We start from the raw sequence: 20,504 nt of genomic DNA, 5'->3' as shown, positions 1-20,504 counted from the left end.
CGTATGCAGTCTGCGCACGCAAAAAACGCTGCATTTTTTCACGCGCGTATCACGGACGTTAAACATGTTCGTGTGAATAAGGCCTAATATTGTGTAGGCCTGTTCATGCCACCAAAACAACTCTAACCCGTCGAGGCATGGACCCAACAAGACCTTTGAAGATGTTAGCAGCAGATATTTTAGGTCCGGTAAGTTGCATCGATGGATCATCGGATTTTTCCAGCACATCCCAAAGACGCTCGATCAGATTGAAAGTTGGAAAAATGGGAGGCCACGTAAACACCTTGAACCCATTGTCATGTTTCTCAAACCATTCCTGAACAATTTTTGCAGTGTGACGGGACATTATCCTGTTGAAAGAGGCCACTGCCATTAGGGAATATCGTTGCCATAAAGGGGTGTACTTGGAGTACAACAATGCTTAGGTAGGTGTTTTGACGCCTTTCTATCATTGCCAGCATTAACTTTTTCACCAATCTGTTCTAGAGTAGATTTTCTGTGGGATTGGAGCAGAAGGGCTAGCCTTCTCTCTCCACACACATCATTGAACCGTGGGCGCTTATGACCCTATCACCGGTTGTCCTTCCTTAACCACTGCATACTGGGAACACCCCACAAGACCTGCTGTTTATGAGATTCTCTGACCCAGTCGTTTGCCCTTGCCAAAGTCGCTGAGATCCTTACGATTGTCCATTTTTCCTGCTTCCAACACATCCACTTCAAGAACTGACTGTTCACTTGTTGTCTAATATATCCCAACCCATGACAGATTCTACTATAATAAGATAATCAATGTTATTCGCTTCACCTGTCACTGGTTTTTATGTTTTAGCAGATTGATGTATAACTTATAAAGTATATGGGTGCGCTACTAACAATAACATTTTACATTTATTGTGACAAACTAAAAAATCAATATAATATTTAATGAACCATAATTTGCAGACTCGTAAAATCGTAACACACAATGAGATTGTAAGTCTAGAAATTTCTCATTTTAGCAAATTAAATTAGGGCCAGTATCTGATGTCCTCGTTCTTGTCCGAGTGATCAAAATCAAATGAAATTGCTGAGTTAAATTACATGTACATCGATTGCTTTATTAGTTTAGACAGAATCTGGGAAAGAGGAATACGCCAAGGATGCAGATTGTAGACTAGAGAAAGGCGATCATTAACAATATCCATTAATGCAGTATGGGATTTATGGCAGGTAGTTCCGAGTTATCAAGTTATTGGGCTATTTAGTAAAATATGTTAGAGAAAGGGATCAGTGATGTGAAATCTGTCTCTAATACAGAATTCTATAAGTACAAGTTATAGGCTATGGTAAGGATCTGAACATAAAATAATAATTTCACCACAGAAATGTAGTTTAAAGGGGTTGACCACTACTGGACAACAGATGACCTATCCACCGGTCATCCGTACATGATTTGTGGGGGTTCGACACCCAGAACCTACACCGTTAAGCCGCTTCGGCTGCCTCCGAGCACCGGACGTAAATGCCGGAAGCAGTTGGCTCCAGCCACTGAATAGCGGCGAGCTTCTGTATTGCAGCTCTGCTCCTATTCAAGTGAATAGGAGCAGAGCTGCAGTTCGGCAGCACAGTTGCTAGTCTATGTACGGAGCCAACTGCTTCCGGCTCCGTACATATCATAATGGGCCATAACATCCGATGAACGGAGATAGCCGGAGCAGTATTAACGGTGCAGGGTGCCGGGGTGTCGGACCCGCACTGATGATATACTGATGACCTATCTGATGGATAGGTCATCAGTTGTTCAGCAGTGGATAACACCTTTAAGTATTTCAACATAGTTGAATGCACAGGAAAATCTTACAAAGCTAAACAAATCCTGTCCTAATAGAGAATATATTGTACATTTTTCTAAGCCTTGTTTCATTTTACTATTAAGGGCCACTGATACCGCAACAATGGGAGCCATGTTGACTTCGCTCTCCATAGAAGCACTGAGCTCACCCCCCTCTATTATTGCCGCAATGTTATCAAATAATGGAGGTAGAAAACGCCAGAGGGATTGTATTCGGAGGGGGCAAACAAACGCAAGGCCCTCCTGTCCTGTGGAGGGGTTGGGGTGCAGCTGCGGCACGAGCCAGCACTTTTTTATGGAGCCCTCTCCACTTTGCACTGTACATCTGTCTGTTGCTAACCATTACATGGCTTATAAAAATGTGAAACAGTTATTGTACAATAGTTTATCCCACAGCAAATACTGTAAACAAGCATTAAGAAGGATTTCTTGCATCTAAAGCTTAGTATAAGACTATCTACACTGTAATGTCGTGTCTTTCCCTATAACAAACTCTTGGCCTTGTCTGCTGAACAGGAGCAATGAAACAAGGAACACACGAAGTGTCATTTATTGCCTCCATTTTCCGTAACTCCACATATAATCTGTAACAAAATTCTATCCACAGAAATGACCTAGACTTTTTAGATGCAAAGAATCCTATGAAATGGACGTTTTATCATCATTTTCACAACAAAGCCCTATTCAAGTAATTCAATTTCCAGTTACATGAAAAAACATTTTTGGCATTTTTGTCTCTAACAATGTGATCTGGAATAGGTAAAACACATTGTATGTCTTAACTTTTGTTTACTGTTTTTCCTTGTCACTTTGATCTATCTCTTATAAAAATGTTGATGTTATACTCCTACAATTCAAACCCTTTACTTGCTGTTTGCGGAGAGTACCAATGTCAGGCCCTACTAATCAGACATTTCTGGCATATATGAAAATGATGGGAGAACTCCACATAGTATTTTATAATTTTATATCAGTTTTGGTGTTTAGTTGCATGCACGGGAGTAACTATAGTCATGGACAGTGCTGCTGCTGCTACTGGACCAGAGGTGGCTCACTCCGGTGCAGGAATGTTAACGCAGAAAAATAACGCTGTTTAGCTCTACAATGTGGGTTTTCCTATGTGCAGAAGATCTGATATATGACACTACTATCCATCCTATAGTTGCTGATCATGTAAAATTTGTCATATTGATGTTTGCAGTACTACAGCAATTTATTGTCAACCAGGTCAGGAGCCCATTTCTGACTTCTGGCCATGGGACCTTATGAATTCTATTTAGCCTCTGGCTAAAATAAATTTTATTGCCTTAAAGAGGTTTTCTGCTTTTACCCTAATTAAGATTAGTCACTGTATAAATAAAAAGTTTTACAACTTTCTAATAGTTTTCTGCCATAGAAAAGTTGCAAGAGGGCCCAATGCAAATTGTGACTTTTCGCCTTGGGCTTCTCAAAAGAGGCGGGGTCAAAGTGGCCAAACAAATTTAGAAAAATTTGCACCAGAAAACTCTGAAGGACCTAGCAAGGTAAAGGCCCGTGTTGGGCCCCATACCTTGCCCCCCCCCCCAGATTGGACAATCAGCGCCCCTCTCTCTCCCTTCAGACAATTAAATAAATAAAAACCAAAATGATACTCACCTCACCGCTCCTTTTCTCCCCTCTGGGTCCCCTCAGCATGACATGGCTCATACAATGTACTGACACCGGGCAGCGTCAGGACATTGTATGTAGCACAGCATTGTTGACATTGAGTGCTGTTTCGCATATGGTGCTTAATGGCGCCAGGACCTTGTATGAGCCGCTGCATGCAGAGAGAACTCGGAGGGAGGTAGCGAAGAGGAGCTGTCAGGTGAGTATAATTTTTTATTTTATGTTTGATTGTGGTGTGGGGTAAATGGATGGTGCATGGCCGCTGTCACGGCCAGTGGGAATATGCTACAGATTTATTAAGTCGTGTGTCTCATAATAAATCTGTTGCATCTTACTCCAGTGGAGCAGATTGCTAAGATTGGTGTATGAAACGCCATTCTTACTAAATCTGACCCATATTTCAATTACTTACCATTTTCAAGGTATTTGTTTGCTTTCAGTGAATGAAAACATTCTGCTAGAGTCCAGGCTCACAGAGAATTGCCTAGACTAGATTCAATTGTCTCCATTTCTCAGGTAACAGCAGGACTAGGTATGTACCAGTTTTCTGCCTGGGTATTTTCTCATTCACTCACAGCAAACTAATATCCTGAAAATGGTAATTGAAAGAATTGAAACACAAAATATAACAGAAAGTTATAGAACTTTTCATGATACACGGATTTATATTTACACACAACCATAAAATTCCTTTAAGACATAGACATCCCTTAAAGGGGTTTCCCAGTCCCTAAAAATTTATGGCCTATCCTCAGGATAGGCCATCAATAGTTGATCGGTTGGGGTCCACTCGTCTGAGTGCTGCTTCCCCTTTATTTCTTATGTAGCCACAATTTACAGGTATTGCAGCCTTCTTCTGCCATTCACTTCAATGGGAGAAAAGCCTGCAATACCTGTGAATCGCCGCTACATCCGTGTCGACCATTCACAGTGAGCAAGTAGAAATAAAAGGGAAGCAGCACTCGTACAAGCGCTGCACCCGCTTCAAAACAGCTGATCGGTGGGGTTCCCGGGAGTCGGACCGAGACCGATCAGCTATTGATGGCCTATCCTGAGGATAGGCCATCAATTTTTAGGGACAGGAAAACCCTTTTAAAGTGGCTTCAAACATGAAACTTTCTTTGATGTGAGAATCATAGAACGAGATGTGTTGTGGAATCAGGGTAGCTGCTTTCTATGAAAATAATTATGTGAAAAAAATTAACAGTTGACCAATGTCTACATCTCTTATTCACCTGGAAAATAATTATCAAGTAACTACAATTATTCATAATGCAGGACATTAATTAGGATCCTAACCCTACATTTTTCACATCTCCATAAAGATCCCCTGAGGTCAGTATTGGACTGACATACACTCAGGCCCCATGCACACGAACGTAAAAACGCCCGTAATCACGGGCCGTAATTACGGGTCCATAGACTTCTATTGGCCACGGGTACCTCCCCGTATGCTAACGGGAAGGTGCCCGTGCCGTTGAAAAATATAGAACATGTCCTATTTCAGGCCGTAATTACGGCACGGGCAGGCCCATGGAAGTTGATGGGGCTCCCGTAATTACGGGTGACTACGTGTGTGCACCCGTAATTACGGGAGCATTGCTAGGCGACGTCAGGGGATAGTCACTGTCCAGGGTGCTGAAAGAGTTAAATGATCGGCAGTAACTGTTTCAGCACCCTGGATAGTGACTTCCGATCACAATATAGATCAACGTGTAAAAAAAAATAGAAGTTCATACTTACCCAGAACTCCCTGCTTCTTCCTCCAGTCCGGCCTCCCGGGATGACGTTTCAGCCCATGTGACCGCTGCAGCCAATCACAGGCCAATCACAGGCTGCAGCGGTCACATGGACTGCCACATCATCCAGGGAGGTTGGGCTGGATGTCGAAAGAGGGACGCGTCACCAAGGCAACGGCCGGGTAAGTATGAATTTCTTTTACTTTTACTACGGAAAGGGCTGCCCCTTCTCTTTATCCTGCACTGATAGAGAGAAGAGGCTGCCGATCTGTGCAGTGCAATTTTGCAGCGAATACGTGCCCGTAAATACGGGTGGAATACTGGTGACACCGGACCCGTATTTACAGGCACGGGTCCGTAAATACTGGTGCAATACGGGTCGAATACGTGTGACCAAGGACCCGTATTTACGCCAGTATTTACGGGAGGACAAAAATACGTTTGTGTGCATGAGGCCTCAGAAAGTAATCTTGCGGAAGATTAAACGTGATTGAAATAATCCTTACATCATAAAATCTGTAAGGTTTACCATTATATATTGACGGTTTTATTAGACTTTCCTTTTCATTCTGCAATATCCTTAGCTAACGTTCCAGAATGAGTTGTTGAAAATGGTCCAATGCCAAAGCCGCAGGTTATGTCCTGCGAGGTTTCCTGAAAAGAATCTATAACCTAATGACATTAGAAATACTGAATTTGATTAAGGGCCATAAAGTAGGAAATTAGCTAAAGAAGGCTTTCAGATAGGAAGTATAGTCTGGAGGTATTATGGCGTTTCAGTGCGTAAAAAAACCCACTGTATTAAGAATAACAATAAAGGGTATCTTTGATAAGTTCTAGAATATATATCAATATGCTACAACATATTACGCTGTACAATATCATGTATTTAAAGGGGAAATTCAGCAAAATCTAATCTCTAACATGTAAGACAGATATATCAGAAGATAGCAACCTTGAAAGAAAGACTTCTTCTTAACCCCTTAGTGACCAGCCTATTTTAAACCTTAATGACCAAGCAATTTTTTACTTTTTTCCATCGTTGCATTCCAAGAGCTATAACTTTTTTATTTTTGCATCGACATAGCTGTATACGGTCTTGTTTTTGCGGGACAAGTTGTATTTTTAATAGCACCATTTTGGGATACAAATAATTTATTGATTAATTTTTATTAACTTTTTTGCAAGGGTAATGGAAAAAACCCCATACATTTTGCCACTCTTTTTGCGTCTTAGATTTTCTCAGTTTACTGTGTGGCATAAATAACATAATATCTTTATTCAGAGGGTCATTACGATTGCGGCGATACCAAATTTATATAGATTTTGTATGTTTTACTACTTTTACACACTAAAAACACTTTTTTTTCAAAATGATTTGTTTTTGTGTCGCCATGTTTTAAGAGCCATCATTTTTTTATTTTTACGCCATTGCAGCTGTATGAGGGCTTATTTTTTGCAGGACGACTTCTAGCTTTTATTGGTACCATTTTGGAACACTTGCGAATTTTTGATCACTTTTTATCAGGTTTTTTTTAAAAGGCAGGATGAATAGAAAACAGAAATTTTGGCATTGTTTTTTATTTTATTTTTTTACAGCGTTCACCGTGCGGGTTAAAAAACATAATAGCTTTATAGGTGGGGTGGTTTTGGATGCGGCGATACCAGATATGTGTAATGTTTTCATTATTTTTCTTTTTTTCATAATAAAGTATTTTATAAGGGAAAAAGTGGGTTAAACTTTTTGATAACTTTATTTTTAGTCCCACTAGGGGACTTCTCTATGCGATCTTCTGATCGCTTTTAGAATAAGTGTATTATTGCCTGTCAGTGTAAAACTGATAGGTCATGCCTCAGGCCTAGCAGGCATCCACTACAGCCTGCTAGCCTTTGTTAGGCCCCCGGCTGCCATAGAAGCCATCGTCACCCTGCGATTGCGATTGCAGGGTGCCGGTGGGGTGAGAGGGAGCACCCTCCCTCAAAAACCACTTGGATGCGGCACTGGCTATTGAGCTCCACATATAAGGGGTTAAACGGATGGGATCGATGTCGATATCGATCCCGTCCGTTAGAGCAGGTGCATGGCTTTCCTTAGAGCGCCCGACACCCGCTTTAGCCGGCACAGCACACCCGTGCCGGGCTTATGTCACAGCGACGTGAAAAGGCGGCGCTCTGGCATAAGTACCCTTAACGGCCGCCGTGAAAATGTGTATTGGCGGTCATTAAGAAGTTAAATAAATCAAGGTTTTGTGTTTTTAAAGAACTTTAAATGGACTTTTATTACATTGTTTTTTAGTATTTACGATATAATTTCTATGTATCCTGTATACATAGAAGCTGTATCATTCTGTCTCGGTCGATTCCGTCAGTTCAGTTAAGTTATGAACTTAGATGTGATCAACATTAGCTGGATCTTGTGTGTCAGAGATAAGCAGGACCCAATCTCAGTTTAGCTATCAGCTTAGTTGAACCTATGGACTTGGCTCAGACAGAACAATACAGATTCTATGTATATAGGATACATAGAAGCTGTATCGTAAAAAGTTAAAAAAATAAAATAATAAAAGTCCTTTTAAAAGTTTCTGGGACTTAAACGTTTCCATCACTGGGACCAACACCTATCTCTATAACAGGGCCTTCTAAACCCAATTCTACTGCTCTGTGTTGCGGCTAAAGTGTGTGATTTCCGACCACGAATAAGAAAACAGCGCAGCTTGCTGAGCTACCCTGTTTCCGTAAGTCCCATAGAACCGAATGGTAATTACAGAAACAGCAAAGCCTGCGAGCTACGCTGCTTCTGTAACTGTCATTCACTACTATGGGACTTATAGAAACAGAGTAGCTCAGCAAGCTGCGCTGTTTTCTTCTTCATCATCGTCAGAAATCACACGCAGGGGAACACTTAGTTATCTGTTTTTGTCAAGAGACCCTTATTGCAAGAAAGGAATGTCCAAAGACAACCCTTTCAAGAACATCTGCCCTTTTTTAGGATATTCTTTTAGTTACTGGAAACTAGTGGAAAAATTGTTATCCAGGCTACTCAAGAACCAATCTACTGTATACACACTTAGAAACACGCCTCTGCCCTCTCTATTTAGGATACTCTTCTACAGAATGGCTATAACATAGGTAGTTGTCCTGTATACGCAGGGTGACTTGGAGTGGCGTATTTGATGAGGCGATGGCTTGAATATCGATGCACCTTATTATGTGGGGTTAGTGACTGCATCCATGTTTGTTCTTGCACTCCTCCCATTCTGCCCTGGGTGATTATAATTAGTTTAATGCTGGTTCCTACCATCCCCAGATATATATGTAGGCTTAGTCCTAGTTCTGGGTGTATGTGCAGAGTAGGTCCTCACCTTACAGAGGTCGCCTTGTTGTGACAGGTGGGCAAACACAATTTGATCAAAATGTGCGCTAAGAACCTCCCTATTGTAAGTAGATTTAGCAGTAATGCATATTTATTTATATTTAGCGGTTTAGGTGACATTGGTGTTCGCAGTGTGCTGTTGTCATTTTTTGTGTGCTGTATGCTCCTTATTAGGTAGATCTTTTACATTCAGCACATTCTTACACATGAACACCTGCAACTACAGACTGCAGTAGTGTCTTTTAGGAATTAAGCAGGTATTTCAAGTGAGTTGCATCTAATAGGGCATATTTTAAATTCTCTATTCCCTCCAAACTTTTGAATTTATGCTTTTTAATACATTTCCATACTGCATTTGCCAGTCTTTATTGATAAAATATTGCATTAGGGTGCTGTTAGGACACCCTGGGCTGGTACAACCAAAATTGTATTTGGTTTTTCCAAAAACTCTGAGCAAAAAATGCGTTTTATTTTAAACTGAGTTGACTAGGATTTTCGTAGCTCCCTGCCCTGCCATTCACCTTGCCAGCCTCTCCCGGGCTCTGACAATTTCCTACCAGCATCTGCAAATCGTCCTCCTGTCCTGAATGTTTGATACAATGCAAAATGTCTTAACCTTGAGTTCCAAGTTTATAGCTCACCGAGTATTGTCTTGACTGTATACAATTGTACAAACACTCTGTTGTGAGAACTATTAGTCCTGGATGGGTTGTCGGCCTCTATTTGTAAATAAAAAGGTTCTTATGCATTGACAGCAAGCTGAAATTTTGAAAATGATGAAATGATTTTCCTGCAATTTGCAGGCAAACACTTGATAAGGGAGGCTACCAACAGCAAGACGCTTCAAACATACAACTTATAGCTGGGGATTTACAATCTAATGTTTAACTTTAAATAAGGTATAAAAAATAAAAGCACAAAGAAATGCGAGGTATAAGAAGTAAGTAAATTATTTCTTAAAACCCTATTATTTGATGCTTCAAAAATACCAACATATTGACCTAAAAATATACTTATAAAAAAAGAATGATGGTTTTTCTAAACAGAGGAGCTTAATTTGTGTACTCTACTGATTATATATGTAGGTGTCCCCATGGACATTTGGATGCATATAGCTATATGCCATTTTTATGGAGCAGATAGTAAATGTTCCTTGTCCTCTGCTAACTGTCATTTTATATTGGATTCGCAGTGGAGAGTGCTTTAATCTAAGTTTTGGCACCGTGAAGAGTTCTTTATTTTACACGACAGTAGAGTAGCTATGACCATAGATCACATCAACAGATACAATATAGTCTGTGACTTACAAGTTCTATATCAGAAGAGTTAAATGAATATAGTGAGTGGAAATGAACAGGCTTTGCTGGCTCAAATCGCTAGTGCTAAAATGTTCTAAGAACTCATCACAGGGAAGGAAAGAAGTTCACCACTTATTGTGAACTACTGCAGTTACCACTGCAATAAATCTTTGCTATGAAGGTGTAGCTTGAACCCATCACGTGTCATATACAGTACTGCTATACTCTTATTTGGCAGAGGGGTCTTTGGGCTCAACCACCAAGGGAGGTTAGCAGAGTAGAAAGGGGCTGGCAAATGTGAAGTTTTCTTTATGCAGTGCTATAGTTTCTGGCCTCTTTTGAAACAGGGTGGATGGCCATTTAGAAGGAGCATTTTGCCCAGGTGAGTTCCACACTTTTCAAGAACGTAAAACATGTGCTTACTTAATAAGAGCCTGTTTAGTCCATTTCCCATCTATATCAAAAGGTAAATGGCTGGAAAAATATAGGGTGGGTATGTCAGGTTTATAGTAACGTTTTTGTTAGGCAAGGGGAATGGGAGCTCATCATTTGGTGTTGTGCCTGGATAGGCAAAACACTGTTGAAGAATTTAGTGGTCGGAAGGATGCTGCCTGTGTCGTTTTCCCAAGGGCGTCAGGTGTTAACCTCGCCAGGGAATAGACATAGGTAGATAAAAGATGGAGAGCAGGAAAGGAATCCACTGAGAACAATACTATTTTTCTCAATGGATTTCTTGCCTGGCCTCCATCTTTAATATACCTACATCTATATCAAATATCCACATTAAGTTTTATGCACAGTATATTTTTTAAAAGGAACACTTAATGTAAAAAATACACAGAACACTAAATGTAGAACATACACAGAATTTAGAGCAGAAAAAGAAAAGAAAAACAGCCATTTCTCCCTTCATCTACCCCTTTCCTTTTATCCTTTAACTGTATGTTTCATTTAGCAACCAAAACTGTGAGAACTATATAAATAATTATTTTATATGTGTTCCAGTAGATCAGCCATATCCCCCTCCTCTTTTTCACAAACCTATGTCTGGCAGTATAGCAACTGGCTGCAGAAGGAGCCTCCCCCACTGCTCTGCCTGCAGTAGCAGACCAGGAATACTAAACAATGCCCCTTAGCAAAGCTCCCCCCTAGCCATCTCTAAGATGAAAACAGAAAAGATCAGAAAGTAATTAACTGTGTCCTAAAATCCATGCAGATACATAAATATAATAAAATGTTTCATCACAGTGCTACACATGTATAGTTTATAACAACCGCTAATTTATGTTGCAACTCTCACAACTGTGATTCTTTTACTGTAAAACATAGCTACAAGTAATATGGACACCATATGAGCAGAACAATGAGTCTGAGTTATACATGAGGAGACAGCTACTCCCGCCTCTTCCCACCTCCTTACTGTTGAGTGACAGCAGCCACTGTATATAGTATATAGAGGTAGCAAGCAGTCACTTAACAGTGAGGAAGGCAGGAGAAGACGGGGAGCAGTCTCCTCATGAATACGTCAGAGTAATAAGTATTAGTCTGGAGTATTTTTTTACAGGGTTATTGGACAAACAGAACAATATTTTTTGTGTCATTTGTCCTAGTAACCCTTTGGACCTAGGCATATAATATATTAGCATTAACTAGGGCAGCAAAATACACTGACCGGTCCATTTTAATACATGTTTTAATACATATTTCAGGTCTGAATACTTTTGGATGTTCATACATAGAGGACTGAAGTAGAACTATTTAGCTAACTGGTACAAGATCACTCCAAAACAAATAATTTTTAATAAGCAATGCATAGCAAATCAACAAAAACATGGAAAAAAATCTACATCACAAGAAGTAGAATAAAAATAACTGGAGCAATATATGAAAACTATGGAGAAGAACTTGGTAAATAACAGGTAAGAATATTCACCATAACCTTACTTTATCCTATACTCTACAGAAGGACCCATTGTGACCTAGCTCTAAGCAATGATACCAGACCTTATTTTAGTTTCAAAAGTGCACATTTTAATTGTATAAAGTATAATAAATTCCAAAATATAAAATTAGAGTCTTTGCTAATCTGTGATTTTATCATGCAAAAACCGAGCTTCAATTGAGATACACAAAACTTTACCTTCGGCTTTTCGTCCAATATTTGCTGTCGAATCTCCTTGTGTTTTTCTATAAGTTTTTCTTGTCTTTTGCTTTGAGCATCTTCTAACTAGAAAATGTAAATAAAGTGAGTTTAGATGATTAAGAATGAAAAAAGCTAATTTCAGTGACAATTTTCATAAAACACAGCATATTATAAAAAAACAAAGATTCCAGTATAAAGCAGTAATGTCACATCAGGTGCCATGTAACACAATATTTCCCACGGAGTGGCTCACTCATCTGACTGTCTGCAGCGACATCAGCTGATCTCTGGAAGGGGTTGACCTGATTGGAGAATCCCTATATTTCTAGTCAGTTTAGATGTACCCAAACAAAATCCCATTATTTCTTTCCACCTGGTATCTGGAACAGTTATTGGGTACCTTTCCTAACCTGATTGTTTGCTCTTTTTCTGCTCATTACCCTGCACTCTACTATTTCTACCTTTGTCCTTTACCCTTTTCCTTTTTTCTATCTTTGCTTCTATGCTTCCGCTCTTGAACCTGGAAAAATGTTTCCCATTTCCCAACTATTGACAGTTCCACCTTTATGTTCCATTTCCCTACTCACACATCCAATGATTGCAATTCCATAATGAAGCTTTGTACCTTATCTTAAAGGACATATATAATGTCCAGCTAGGTAATTGAATGAGTTAGCACCAGAAATAAATTTTGCCAATTATCCTCAACATTGTTTCTTTTTATCAGCCTTTGTTTTTCTAACCTTCTTTTTTTCCATTGAAACCACTTTCCCTTAATTTTTCTTTGAAAGGAGAAATTCTGGCATGACATTTAGACATATTAGAAAATTACATTGGTGGATACTGTAAGGTTAGACCTCCGGTGCTTTCGCAGCAAGAAAATCTATTCAATGGTGCTTAGACATTTCCATCACAAGAAGTATCTTACACTTAAGGCAATGGTGCCCTGCTTAGAATCTTGTGTCAGATATTTCAAGTCAAGTACAGGGGAGTACCAAACAAATATAAAATTGGCTATATATAAGAAGATCAGAAGCTACAGTGCCACCAAAGTTTAATAATTATGTTTTATTTACTTACAGATACTGCCATTTAAAAAAAAAAAAAGTGACAACAGGAAGTGACTGGTGGTCACGTTGGAAATGGCTTCTCAGAAACAGATGGTAAAATTGTCACTTGAACATGTTAGTGAGTGAACATGAAGCCAAACGATAGAATGATAAATTACAAGTAATTTCTGACGTATTCAGAAGATCATTTTGGCTGGATTTCCTCTTTACATAGTTGTTAGTTTTTTTTGCACACGTGTGTATATATATATATATATATATATATATATATATATATATATATATATATATACACACACACACACACACGTGTATATGTACGTTTATATGTCTGTGTGTGTTTTTAATCTTGTCTTTATCTAATTTTTGACATCTTCTGGAAGGGCTCCTTAATTTCCACATGATATATATCCTGCTGACCATTAGTTATACATACTCCTAACATAACTGATGACATAAAAATAGTTTCCTTCTTATAATTTATCAACCAATTGAAATCAGCAAGGGGCTCTCAAGCTATCTTCAAAAAATCCTCCTGTGGATTGAAGTGGAATTCTGGCTTTAGAAGAATACAAGGACAATTTTTCTACCTTACAAGGACACTATATTATGTCAGTCTAGCCTTGGTTTTTCACATTAAAATGTCTATAGTTACTGATGTCCCTTGTATTTCATTTATTTACTTCTTTTTTTTTTTAGTAGGTTAAAGACAAGGAATACCGCAGCTGAATAATGGTAGTGTCAGTATAATCTAGTTCCTTCCATTGGCTGAACAGAAGATTCCTCTAGAAAATCAATGTATTAGATTAATATAATAGCATCTTTGTTGCGATCAGTCTTGTATAACACAACCAGTTTCTGCCATCAGGGTAGCCCATGCCCCGCAGCAACCAGCCAAAGTTTCCATTCCAACCACCTCTGAGAGAAGCATAAGAGACAACTGTTCTACTTGCCCAATATAAAGCAATACTGATTTCTTAGAAATATAGAGATCCAACAGTAAAACATATTTCGAAAGAACATGCTCTCTTTTTTATGGAGATTTGTAAATTTGTTTTTGGTGATATCTCCATGTACATGGCACAGAAAAGTGGACAGAGCCTGTAAGGAGTCATACAGTCTCTGCACCTTCATACTACAGAGAAATGGGCACTCTCTGTGCCACATTATAGCACCTCCGTACAGGGCCGGCCTTAGGATAGATAGCGCCCTGTGCAAAATTATCTTTCGGCACCGCACCCCATCATAAAAGAAAAGCCCCATAAAAAAAGTATAATGCCCCCACAGTATAATGCCCTATATAGTGCCCCCACTCAGTATAATGCCCCTTTAGTGCCCCCTATACAGTATAATAATAATAATATAATATATTATAACCCCTTCAAGGTCACAGTATTTTGTCCTCTAATTGTGCCCACACAGTATTATGCCCCCTAAGGCCACACACAGTATATTGCCCCCAGTAGTGCCCCTACACAGTATAATGTCCACTTAGTGGCCTCCACACAGTATAATGCCCCGCTCCGCTGACTGCCACACACAGCCCCCCATTGTAGATAGTGCCCCCATGTAGATTGTGCCATACAACCTTCCTGTAGACAGTGCCATAATCCCCCACCTCCCTCATGTAGACTCTGCGATACAGCCCCCCAACCTCCCCCTTGTAGACAGTGCCCCCCCCCCAAAAAATTTTTTACTCACCTAGGCCCGTTCCCCAGGAAGAACTGAGCTGCTCCACGACGGGATACTTGCGTGAGCCTAGTACAGCCTAGTACAGCGTTTCCCAACCTTTTCGGATTCGAGGCACCACTGAAAAAAATAAAATTTCCTCAGGGCACCCCTACCAAAAATTGTTTAGAGAAAGACAGAAAACGGCTAAAAACAAGCACTGCACTTGTAGGGTATATTCACACAGCATTTTTTGTAAGGCAAATAAAATCTGCCTCCAAATTCCTTCGGGAATTTTGAAGCAGATTTTGAATTGACAGCGTTGTTTGACCCTTTTTTAAGCCGTTGAATCTAATGCAAAAAAGCTCTAAACGAGCGCCGCAGGTATTTTCTGCCTCCTATTAATTTCAGTTGGATCTCAGAGGTGGAAACCACTTGAAGACTATCAGCCTCCCGCTCACACTAAAATTGCCATCAGCCCACCACACAGCCCCCTGTAGGTAGTGCCACTCAGCCCCCTGTAGGTTGTGCCACTCAGCCCCCTGTAGGTAGTGCCACTCAGCCCCCTTGTAGGTAGTGCCACACAGCCCCCTTGTAGGTAGTGCCACACAGCCCCCTGTAGGTAGTGCCACACAGCCTCCGGTAGGTAGTGCTACACAGCCCCCTGTAGGTAGTGCCACACAGACCCTGGTAGGTAGTGCCACACAGCCCCCTTGTAGGTAGTGCCACACAGCCCCCTTGTAGGTAGTGCCACACAGCCCCCTTGTAGGTAGTGCCACACAGTCCCCTTGTGGGTAGTGCCACACAGCCCCCTTGTGGGTAGTGCCCCACAGCCCCCTTGTAGGTAGTGCCACATAGCCCCCTTGTAGATAGCACTCCCCCCTTTCTGTAGATAGCGCCACTGCAGCTCCCTGAATGAGCAAAATCCCCTTGTGGCTGGGGATTCCGCTCCTGGAGCGCTCCGTTTGATGTACAGTGACATCAGGGGCAACTCCTGAAGTGAAATCCCCATCCACAGCATTGCCGACGCTGTGACCGGCGATTCCACTTCAGGAGAAGCCCCTGTCATCTGTGTCCATTTATGGACAGTGACGTCGCTGGATTCTCCTGGAGTGGAATTCTTGGTCACAGCGTCGGGGATTCCACTCCAGGAGAAGCCCCTGACGTCTCTGTCCATTTATGCACAGTGACATCAAGGGCTTCTCCTGGAGTGGAATCCCCGGTCACAGCGTCGGCAACGCTGTGGGCGGGGATTCCGCTTCAGGAGCTGCCCCTGATGTCACTGCCCATATATGGACAGAGACATCAAGCGGAGCGCTCCAGGAGTGGAATCCCCAGCCAGAGGGGAGCTACAGTGGCACAGTGCTCTGCTATAGGGGCGTCGCCACCGCTGTAGCAGCCGCAGCGGCTGCTAGTGGAGCCGCCAGCAATGGGGAGGGCGCTACGGGCCCGGTGTCGCCGCCAGCAACCGCTACGGATGCTAGGGCGGTAGCGACGCCACTGAGTGAAGAAGCACCAGGGCGGAAAGGCGGCTCCTGAGTCGCCGGGCCCGGGAACTTCTGAAATGAGCAGGGGAAGGGAGCCAGCACAGCGCCCCCTTCCACCTGCTGTAGTGATACGCCCTGTGCAATGGCACAGGTCGCACACCCCTAAGGCTGGCCCTGCCTCCGTACGACACCGCATTACAGCAATGCTCCTACAGGGGAATACCTCTGTAATATGGCATTGGATGGAGCATGCCACAATCTGTATAATTTCATGCGAAATCAAAAGCATACTGGAGGTACAGTACAGTGCAGTATACCCCATGCACTTTTATTGGTGCCATATTACAGTGTTATGGAGCCATGATGGGGTCACATGCATGAGCCCTAAGACAAAGAGGTGGAGAACAAGCATTACAGGATACTAGAAAAAAAGACAAAATAAATTATTTGCTACGATGTACTGGCATCAAGAATAATAACAGCATAAAGCACAGTCCCGAAAACATATCTTATAATTACAGAGTATAGTTATTATAGATCAGTAGGTTTAATATATGGTTGTTCGAGTACAGAACAACTCTCTTATTTGGTCTTTTACTACTTCTTATTCGTGGGTGTTAATTTTGGTTGTAACTACTTTATAGAGGTTTATGCAAGTAAATGGAAGTAACAACAATAGGGACAATTCTGCTTGTAGATCCAATGCTTTTTAAAAAGAATCTCAGCACCTACGTATATGTACTTCATAAGGTTAAAAATAACACCTCTCAATGTGCTAAATAATATTACAAACCACATAGAGGGCATCCATTATATACTGTAGTAAAGTCACAGACATGGCGGCACTGTTGAAGTATATGTTAACTGGTGGAATATGACATCACAACAATGTACAACCACCAACACTTTAATAGCATTTTATAACCATTGTCCATATATTGCATTACTGAGCTACGGTATGTACTTCTTCCCTCATATTACATATTGCCGCCTATTTATAGGGCACTGCAGAGCTGGCATGAGGTATGGTGTTTGGTGTATGCCAAAGCTACTTGTGATATCACAACTGGCCCCTACGTTTAGATTCTACATTCTCTCCAGAGCCTTCAGTTTGAGACCGGCTTTTTAGTACACCTCCTGGGATTTACTTGGTAAAATGTTTTAAACTACAGCCAAGATATGAGGATTTCCTGGCTGCCAATGCAAATATGTATTAGAATGACTTTGGGTAATTAAAAAGCTAATAAATAAAAATTGGCTTCAAGTACGTTAACCCCCTTATCAAATTTCATAATTCTAAAATGCTAATTCTTCTAAAAAAAATATAATACCACACACTGTAACAACTCAGTCTTAACAGTAGAATGGATGTACTGTATACCCTTCCTAATATATTTATGTAACACATTTAATTGGCGCTTCTGCTTCTTCGGGCCAATATCTGATATTGATATCTTCACATATAAGTTATTTATGCTCATAATATTGGTCAAACAACATCATTCTACCCTGAAATGGATCATTCAAAGCCTTCCTTGCAGCTTACTGAGTATAATGTATATACAGGACAGTTTAAGAAAGCCTTCACAATAGTGGCTTCAAATGAAAACTCATGGTAAAAATATGTAAAGTGTGAGGGATATATTATAATAATCATTATAATAATAATCAGAATAGGGCGGAGTACAAAAACTACAAAGTGGATGTAAATTAGGCAAAAGCGTATTGGCCATTCACATTAAGTAACCTAAGTAGATGAGCCACATGAGACCAGTGGATTTATTGAATTGTTAATATAGGTTTGCTTGTCATTAAAACCGCATACAGAGAAAAAAAAATATCTGCCTCAACAGTGTCAAGTGTCCGTTGTTCCTTCATCTGACTCCAGTGCTAGATAATCTTTTACATTTTTTGCAGGAAAATAGAGATTTGAAACATACAAAAATTACAGCATATAATCACCAAAAAGAGATACAATTATTCCTTCTTTCCATGCTTACCCGAGTTCCTCCTCGCCCCCCTCTCAAGTGCTACATAATATTCATGTCACCCTTGGCTGAGTGCTCCTGATAAAGGATTCACGAATTGGGATTCCCTCAAACAGATCCAAATTAGATATTAAAATTAGGTAAACCAATGACTACAAAAAGTCAATTCCCCAGAATATGGGCCCAAACAGCAGAATATTATGGCTAGTAAACAAGGAGGTCTTGATCAGGTTTTTTTATTCAGTTTTTAAAGTGGTTGATCAAATTCTGACAACTTATGACCTATCCACCGGATAGGTCATCAGTATGTCATCGGTGCGGGTCCGAAACCCGGACCCCGCATTGATAAGCCACTACGGTGGCCTGCGGACACCGGATGTTGTGGCACATAATGCTATGGACGGAGCCCGGAAGCAGTTGGCTCCATACATAGCATAGCAGCCGTGCTGTAGAACTGCTGGTCTGCTCCTATTCACTTGAATAGGAGCAGAGCTGCAGTACTGCAGCACGGCCACTATTCTGTGGCCGGAGCCAACTGCTTCTGGCTTGTACGTCCGATGCACGGAGGCACCAGACCAGCTGATCTGTGCAGGGCCCGGGTGTCGGACCGCCGCAGATTATGTACTGATGAGTTATCCGGTGGATAGGTCATTAGTTGTCAGAAGCTGGAAAACCCCTTTAAGCCAAACCCAGGTGTGGATCCTAAAGGGGGGGGAAGTATAAAGGACAGATACTAGTTCTCATTTTTTAATCTATTCAATTCTTTGAATTTTGGCATCAAAAACTGCTTCAAAGAACCTGATACAAGCCTGCATGTGTACAGGCAGCCTTAGGCCTTTTTTTGTCAACTTTCACCTCAAATTCCTGCTCTGACTACATGGGGGGAGTTATTAATAATTATCATTACAGCTATGGCCACTTTTCGAGGTCTTTGTTAATGAAGCATTACATGGTGTTAATTGAAATCAATGGAGTCATTGACAACACATTTGTGAATAATGATGCAGTCTAACTTAATAAAGTGTTACTCAAAATGCAATATGTTATCTATAATAAAGGATATATGCCCCTATTAATGGGGCTGTCACTCATCTCTATCACATACAATACTATCAGTTGAACCTTATAGGTTAAGCATTGAACTCATTGATATCAACGGTCATCTATTTTTTCTAAAGCATGGCTGAGGTCTACCCACCCAGAGTGCCATAGTGAATGATTGGGTTCTCTCCTCTCGGTATACCCTAATATTTTTTTAATACAAGCATTTTACATAATAAAAAAAAGTGCTTTCGATGACTTTACTGAGACAATGAGTTATATGTCCTCGTGCCTAAATTATTGCTATTAGTTCTGACAGATACTGCAAAGACCATCTAATGTCTATGCGGATTGTCAGACAAGTGTTATTTTTGGAGAAAAATGGAAAGGCCAGGATCAAGGGCGTACATAGAGGTGAGGGGAGCATATAGCAAACATTAAAATTGGGCCCCCCAGATACAAGTTAACACCATTACACTCCTAACAAAGGGAGGACTTGGTGCTGGTTTACCCTCATCACCTTTCCATTTGTTTAGGTCAATTCTCCACACCCTGGTTTGCTAACATTGCTTGGCTGGTGGACAGAGGCTCCCTGCACAGTAACATAAGTGATAAACTGTGCCCCCTATGCCCACGGGCCACAAAATAGTCGTATGAACTGCCTTTATGGTACTTAACTCCTTGGCAAGGATATATTTTGTCAATTGATTTTATTCTGTATTACTGATGTGAGCAGTTTTGTCAGATTTCATTCCCCCCTCTCCTGCACAAACAATATTAGGCAAAACGATAATGGGTGGATCATTGTTGTTGCTAATTGTCGGCCAAGAGATGCGCTACCTTACTGTAAGTCTAAGTTTTAGGTATTTGTTATGTTCAGAAATGAAGCTGCGTCATTTAAAACTAAGAGTCAAATATTTAGAAACTAAAAATCTAACATATTAAAATGTCAAAACTAAATCCAAAAGAATTTAATTGAAAAGGGAATTCCAAATGAATATTGAGAAGTAATGGATTTATTCTTAGAGAAATGGAAACTCATGTACGGTACAATACAATCAATCTGATTTAGTGCATACTGTAGCTGTTTCCAAAAAATATGTACACGAGGCAAAGCTGTCAGGCTCCGTCTAAAGAACAATCCTTTCATTTTACATAGGCCACACAATATAATGAATCCCACTGTTTTCTGTTCTTGCTGCTTGGCAAACTCAAC

At 40.7% G+C, this 20,504-nt stretch overlaps 1 protein-coding gene across 1 annotated transcript in view; it reads right to left on the bottom strand.

Annotated features, from left to right (window-relative positions):
* The window catches only part of PLCB1 (phospholipase C beta 1), a 612,909-nt gene that overhangs the window by 45,808 nt on the left and 546,597 nt on the right, over positions 1 to 20,504 (bottom strand). Inside the window, exon 31 of the mRNA XM_075863061.1 lies at positions 12,032 to 12,118. Within this exon, the coding sequence (XP_075719176.1) occupies positions 12,032 to 12,118 (87 nt within the window). The remainder of the gene's footprint in view (positions 1 to 12,031; positions 12,119 to 20,504) is intronic.

This window comes from Rhinoderma darwinii, chromosome 4 (genome assembly GCF_050947455.1).
Source record: "Rhinoderma darwinii isolate aRhiDar2 chromosome 4, aRhiDar2.hap1, whole genome shotgun sequence".
In the NCBI taxonomy this organism is placed as follows: Eukaryota; Metazoa; Chordata; class Amphibia; order Anura; family Rhinodermatidae; genus Rhinoderma; species Rhinoderma darwinii.
This window is presented reverse-complemented; position numbering and strand designations above follow the sequence as displayed.